At 50.0% G+C, this 7,204-nt stretch overlaps 1 protein-coding gene across 1 annotated transcript in view; it reads right to left on the bottom strand.

Moving 5' to 3' along the window:
• Positions 1-1,961: 1,961 nt before the first annotated feature.
• Positions 1,962-7,204, bottom strand: part of LOC112078788 (steroid 17-alpha-hydroxylase/17,20 lyase-like) — a gene marked incomplete at its 5' end in the record, with an annotated part of 15,073 nt that continues 9,830 nt past the window's right edge. The window contains 2 exons of the mRNA XM_024144920.1: positions 1,962-2,290; positions 2,380-2,483. Of these exons, the coding sequence (XP_024000688.1) occupies positions 1,962-2,290; positions 2,380-2,483 (433 nt within the window). The remainder of the gene's footprint in view (positions 2,291-2,379; positions 2,484-7,204) is intronic.

The raw sequence follows: 7,204 nt of genomic DNA, 5'->3' as shown, positions 1-7,204 counted from the left end.
CACGCGAAAAGCTACGTCCCTGCTTACGCCAACAAACTCTCCCGTCGTCTTCTCTGTTACCTTAAAAATGATCGCCCTTCACCTCCGGCTCTCATTTGTTACATCTCTTGGGCCTTTCTGTGCCCTGGGAGGGTATTCCTTAAATAGCAGTCATTGAAGGTGGGTGTCTGATTGTCCTGTGGGTGCTAAGGGGACATCCAGGAGTAGGAGGCAGGAAGGTATCGTCACCCCGCTTATTCAAGCAATACGCCTCACCTCTCAGTATCTTCTCCGCACTCAGACCCTTTTCACATGCACGATCAGGTAGGTGTCTAGGTCGTGGGCAGCTCGAACAAGGCTCGTATCATCCTCTCCATCCAGTATCTTCGTAAGCTATATGATTAGGTCCTCGCCACCCCCCCCTCCAGGGGCTGTGCCACTTCACCCGCTCAGACTCTCCTCCCACCTCCATCAGTCCCCAGCCTCCAGTAATCCTCTCCTCGCGCACTTGCGTACATACCCCCTCCCGGTCTCTCGAGCGTTATCCCCTGGGTCTCCCGCATCACGCAGGTCTCCTCTCCTCTCCAGTCAGTATCTCTCCCCCTCACCTCCTCCACTCGGTATTCGCAACGTATTCGCTTGTCTTTCCCCGTCAGGCTCATCTCACCCTCCCTCAGTATCTCTCCTCAGAGTCTACCTCCTCCGTCAGTATATGTTCTCCCCCTCAGTCCGCGGCTCGCTCAGATATACATCTCGCCTCTCCTCAGAAGGGTCCCTCCTCTCATGCTTGATCGTCTCGCCCCCCCTCAGTCTCCTTTGGCTTGATATCTCGCCCACACGTCCTCTCCAAATATACGGTCATACGCTCCTTCTTCGCACAAGCATTAGCTATTCCCATTCCCTCTCAGTATCGCTTGGACTGCAATCGCACGGTGTCAGTGAAGTTCCAGCTCGCACTACGACAGGGTAGTTCGCTTCGCCCGGCTCAACTGTGACCACGCTGCCCATCGCATCGCAGAGTCCCTACTACTCTCTTCGCTGCTTCTCTGTGTACGCGACCACGGTACCCTGCATTCCAGGGTATCTCTCGCTCCCGTAAGCGAGTCTCGCTCACCCTTTCGTTTCTAGATAAATCTCTCCCTCTTCGCACGTCTGGCGCACGTACCCGTCGGCAGGTATCAAGAGGTGGCACCTAACATCAGTGGAGACAGACAAAATTACTTCAACCCCCCAAAGGACTCCCTCCCTCTGCCAGTAAATCATCTCCCACCATTCAGGTCCCTCCCTCTCATAATCCTTCTGACCCCCCTCAGTCCCTCCCTCTCAGTAATCTCTCCCCTCAGTCTCCCCTCCCTCTCAGTATCTCTCCCCATCAGTCCTCCCTCAGTAAATCTCTCCCCCTCAGTCCCCTCCCTCTCAGTATCTCCTCCCCTCAAGGTCCCTCCCTCTCAGTATCTTCTCCCCATCAGTCCTCCCTCTCAGTATCTCTCCCCCTCAGTCCTCCTCCTCTCAGTATCTCTCCCCCCACAGTCCTCCCCTCCCTCTATATATCTCTCCCCCAGTCCTCCCTCATATCTCTCCCTCAGTCCCTCCCTTCATATCCTCTCCCCTCAGTCCCTCCCTCTCAGTATCTCTCCCCCTCAGTCCCCCTCTCAGCTCTCCCAGTTTCCTCTCGCTCTCCAGTCATCTCTCCCCTCGCCCTCACCCCTCAAGTATCTCTCCCCCTCAGGTCCCTCCCCTCCAGTTATCTACCCCTCATCCCTCTTCTTCTCTCCCGTCAGTCCCCCCATCTCTCTCTCCCCTCAGTCTGTCCCCTTCCCCCAAGTCCTTCAACACTCCCCTAAACCCTCTACTTCAGTCAATCCCCCTCCCCTAAAACCTTCCACCATCCCCTATACGCCCTCGCCCTCCCCCCATCTCGTCTCTCCCCCTCCCCAGTTTCTAACCCCTCCCACTCTCCTCTCCCCCCTCCCCCGCATTTCTTACACCGCCCTCCCCACTCTCTTCCCCTCCACCTCAGTCTTCTCCCCTCCCTTCCCCTCACCCCCACCCGCAACCCCCTCCCAGCCTGGTCTAGGTGTAACAGTGAGGGTGTATCTGAGTGGCTGTAGCACCACCCCTAGGCGCCCCTCCAGGTCGGGTAGGGAATCCCCAGGGGCGGGGCTGAAGCTGAACCTCTGCAGCAGACCACTCACAAACAGGAACAGCTCCAGCCTGGCCAGTGATTCGCCCACGCAGACCCGAGGCCCTGCCCCAAATGGCATGAAACAGGAAGGAATGAAGCGCTGGCCCTTGTCGTCTAGGAAACGCTCTGCGGATGGAGAAGGGAGGGGTGTGTTATTTTCAACTGTGTGTGTGTGTGTGTATGTGTGTGTGTGTGTGTGTGTGTGAGGATCTCACCTGGTCTGAAGTCCTCTGGTTGGTCCCAGTGTTCCGGGTCGTGGTGTATGGCCCACATGTTCACCAGTACACGGCTTCCCTTACAGATGGAATGACCGCCGATACTGGGGAGGACAGAGAGACTGGCCATGTCCAAATACCAGAACTTGATCTCTAAATAGTAGGCATTTTGGGTATGCGAAAATATACGTTTTATAGTATGTGAAAGTTTGATAATGTAGTACGCTTTACTACGCCTTACTACGATGTAGTATGCTGTAGTATGCTGAAGTATACTGTAGTATACTTTAATATACCGTAGTATGCTGTAGTATGCGCTAGTATGCTTTAGTACGCTGTAGTATGCTCTAGTACGCTGTAGTATGCTGTAGTATGCTGTAGTATGCTTTAGTATGCTGTAGTACGCTGTAGTACGCTTTAGTATGCTTTAGTATGTTGTAGTAGGCTGTAGTATGCTGTAGTACGCTGTAGTATGATGTAGTATGCTGTAGTATGCTTTGGTATGCTGTAGTATGCTGTAGTATATTGTAGTATGCTGCAGTATGCTGTAGTATGCTGTAGTATGCTTTAGTATGCTGTAGTATGCTGTAGTACGCTGGCAGTAAGCTGCAGTAAACGCTTGGTAGTAAATGCCCGTAATCGCTGTAGTGGTGTAGTATGCGTAGTTATGTCTTATGGTATCGCTGTAGTAGCCTGTTGGTAGGGACTGTGGTAATGCTGTCGTATGCTGTGGTTATGGCTGTAAGTAGGCTGTAGTAGGAGCTGTAGTAGGCTGTAGTATGCTGTAGTATGCTGTAGTATAGAAACTTTTATTCCGTATAGCTGAGTATCGCTGTATTCTTAGTACGCTGTAGTATCTGAAGCTGTAGTATGTGAGTATGCTGTAGTAGTTTAGTAGTGTAGACCTGTTTACGTTTATATGCTTAGTTTTTTAAGTAGGCTGGTGATGCTGTAGACGTGAATGATGTAAACTGTAGTATGCTGGGTGTATGCGTACTGTAGTATAGCTAGTATGCTATATGCTGTAGTAATCTGTAGTACTTAATGCCGTCTGTAGTAACGCTGTAAGTACGCTGTTTACTGATACGTGTCAGTATGCTGTAAGTACTGCTGTAGTACCGCTGTGTAGTAACAGGTATGTACGGGCTGTAGTAGCTTGTAAGTGCTGGTAGTACCGTGGCTGTAGTAATGCTGTTAATGCTGTAGTATGCTTGTCGCGTATGCTGTAGTAGCTTAGTGTGCTGTAGTTATGATCTGTAAGTATGTCTGTCAGCTGTAGCTAGTCGGCTGAACGCTGTCGTACGCTGTAGTATGCATGTAGTAGGCGTGTATGCTTAGATGCTGTAGTTGGCTGTTTTAGTATGCTTGTAGTATGCTGTAGTACTGCTAGAGTATGCTGTTAAGTTGATGCTGTAAGTATGCTGTAGTATGCTGTAGTATAGCTGTAGTACGCTTAGAGTATGGCCTGCATAAAGCTGGATACGCCTTGTAGCTGAGTATGCTGTAGTAATGCCTGTAAGTATGGAGTACGCTTGTAGTACGACTGTAGTACGTCTGTTAGTATCGTGTCATGTAAGTACGACTGTAGTATGCTGTAGTAGGCTGTAGTATCTGTAGTATGCTGTATACGTATACGTAACTTAGTAGGTAGGCGTAGTGCTTGATCTGTAGTATTTTATGCTGTACTGTAGTACTAACTGCTTTAGTAAGTGCTAGTATGCTGTGAATGCTTAGTCTGTAGTAATGCCGTAGTATGGCTGTAGTATACGTATGATGCTGTAGGTACGTATTGCTGTAGTAACGCTTGTATTATGCTTAGAAACTGTGTAGTTAGTTGGTTAGATGCTTAGTATGCTGGTATGCTGAGCTGTATAACGGTATAGCTTGTAGTATGCTGTAGTATGCTTAGTAGTGTAGTACGCTTTTAACGCTAGTATCGGAGTTCTTTAGTGTAGTTGTAGTTGCTATTGTATGGCTTTATCTTGTATGTATCTGTATGATGCTTCAGACGGAGTGTACGTATGTGTGTATACTAGGTAGAGCGTAGGTCAAGTGTAGTATTACCTGCTGTACGTATGCGTAGTACGTGGCTATACGCTGTGAGGTACGGTCGTGTAGTAGTTACGCTGCTGGAGGTGGACTCTGAGTAGTAAGTGGCTGTTACTCTGTGATCCCGGATGGAATTAACGTGATAGTCGTGTTAGTTAACTGGAGCAGGGCGTGTGAGTGATGCATAGTAAGGTTTTTACGTTACCTGCCTGAGTCGCGGTGTAGTGATTGGACTTATAAGTGGGTGTCAGGTGGTTAGTTACGCCTGGATGTAGGGTGGTTGTAGGTAGATCTGGATAGTACTGCTGGTAAGTATGCGTAGTGATGGCTTTAGTCATGCTTTGAGTAACAGTAGGTGGTTAGAATTTTAGACTGTGTATCAGCGAGGAGATGCGGAGACGTAGTAACGGCTGAGTAGCGTAGAGTGGTAGTTGTCCTTTGTATGTAGGTATGTGTAGTGTGCTGTAGGTATGCTTTTAGGTATGCTCCAGTATGCTGTAGTATGCTTAGTATACTGTAGTATGCTGTATTGCTGTAGTTGCTTAGTGCAAGGATGGTACTTGTAATTAGGCTTATTATCATCTGTAGAGTTACCTCCTGTGAGTCAGGCGGTGTGAGGGATGGGACTTAACAGGTGAGGTAGGTCAGGTGGGTTAGTATACCTGCTGTGAGTCAGGAAGGGATGGGGACTATAACAGGTGAAGGTAGGTCAGGGTGGTTAGTTACCTTGCTGTGAGTCCAGGAGGGATGGGACTATAACAGGTTGAGGTAGGTCAGGTTGGGCTAGTTACCTGCTGTGAGTCAGGAGGGATGGGGATCTAACAGGATGAGGTAGGTCAGGTTGTTAGTTACCTGCTGTGAGTCAGGAGGGATGGGACTATAACAGGTGAGGGTAGGTCAGGTGTGTTAGTTTACCTGCTGTGAGTCAGGAGGGATGGGAACTATAAACAGGTGAGGTAGGTCCAGTGTGGTTAGTTACCTGCTGTGAGTCAGGAGGGATGGGATGATAACAGGTGAGGTAGGTCAGGTGTGTTGTTACTGCGTGAGTCAGGAGGGATGGGACTTATAACAGGTGAGGTAGGCGGTGTGTTAAGTTACCTGCTGTGAGTCAGGAGGAATGGGACTATACAGGTGAGAGTAGGTCAGGTGGTGTAGTTACCCTGCTTGTGAGTCAGGAAGGGATGGGACTATACAGGTGAGGTAGGTCAGGGGGTGTGTTATTATCCTGCTGTGAGTCAGGGGGATGGGACTATAAACAGGTGAGGTAGGTCAGGTGTTGTTAGTTACCTGCTGTGGATCAGGCAGGGATGGGGACTATAACAGGTGTAGGTGAGGTAGGTCAGGTGGGTTAGATTATCCTGCTGTGAATCAGGAGGGATGGGACTATAACAGCTGAGGTAGGGTCAGGGTTTGGTATTACCTGCTGTGAGTCAGGAGGGATGGGACTATAACAGGTGAGGTAGGTCAGGTGGGTTAGTTACCTGCTGTGAGTCAGGAGGGATGGGACCATAACAGTGAGGTAGGTCAGGTAGGGTTAGTTACCTGCTGTGAGTCAGGAAGGAATGGGACTCATAACAGGTGAGGTAGGTCAGGTGGTTAGTTACCTGCTGTGGAGTCAGGAGGGATGGACTATAACAGGTGAGGTAGTCAGGTGTGGTTAGTTACCCTGCTGTGAGTCAGGAGGGATGGGACTATAACAGGTGAGGTAGGGTCCAGGTGTGTTAGTTACCTGCCTGTGGAGTCAGGAGGGATGGGACTTAACAGGTGAGGTAGGTCAGGTGGTTAGTTACACTCTGCTGAGTCAGGAGGGATGGGACTAATAACAGGTGAGGAGGTCAGGTGTGTTAGTTACCTGCTGTGAGCGCAGGAGGGATGGGACTAACACAGGTGAGGTAGGTCAGGTTGTGTTAGTTACCTGCTGTGAAGTCAGGAGGGATGGTGGAGTCTATAACAGGTGAGGTAGGCTCAGGTGGTGTTACGTTACCTGCTGTGATCAGGAGGGATGGGACTATAACAGGTGAGGTAGGTCAGGTGTGTTAGTTACCTGCTGTGAGTCAGGAGGGATGGGACTATAACAGGTGAGGTAGGTCAGGTTGTTTGTTACCTGCTGTGAGTCAGCGGAGGGATGGGACTATAACAGGTGAGGTAAGGTCAGGTGTGGTTAGTTACCACCCTGCTGTGAGTCAGGAGGGATGGACTATAACAGGTGAGGTAGGTCAGGGTGGGTTAGTTACCGTGCTGTGAATTCAGGGAGCGGATGGGACATAACACAGTGAGGTTAGGCTCAGGATCGGTGTGTTACGCCTGCTGTGAGACAGGAGAGGATGGGACTAGAACAGGTGAAGGTAGGTCAAGGTGTGGGTTAGTTCCTGCTGATGAGCAGGAAGGGATGGGGTTACTACTAAGCGTCGAAGGTAGGTCAGGTGGGTTAGTTACAATGCTGTGAGTCCAGAGTGAGGGATGGACTATACGGTGATGGTAGGTCCACGGATGTGTTATTACTGCTGTAGAGTCAGGAGGGATGAGGCTCATAACAGTGAAGGTAGGACAGCGTGGGTTAAGTTACTGCTGCTAGTCGAGTCAGCGGAAGGGTAATGGGATACTATAACCAGGTTGAGTAGGATATCATGTGTTAAGTGGCGTGGCGAGTAGCCGTTCGTGCTGTGAGCTCAGGCGCGGGTGTGAGGTCAGCATGGGACTAATACAGGCTGAGCGTTAGTCGTGTGTTAGTCGTACCTGCTTGTGAGTGAGGAGGGATGGGACTATAACAGGTTGA

The sequence above is a fragment of the Salvelinus sp. IW2-2015 genome, unplaced genomic scaffold (assembly GCF_002910315.2).
Source record: "Salvelinus sp. IW2-2015 unplaced genomic scaffold, ASM291031v2 Un_scaffold6265, whole genome shotgun sequence".
Lineage (NCBI taxonomy): Eukaryota > Metazoa > Chordata > Actinopteri > Salmoniformes > Salmonidae > Salvelinus > Salvelinus sp. IW2-2015.
The sequence above is the reverse complement of the archived record's forward strand: the minus strand, read 5'-3'. Positions and strand labels throughout refer to the sequence as shown.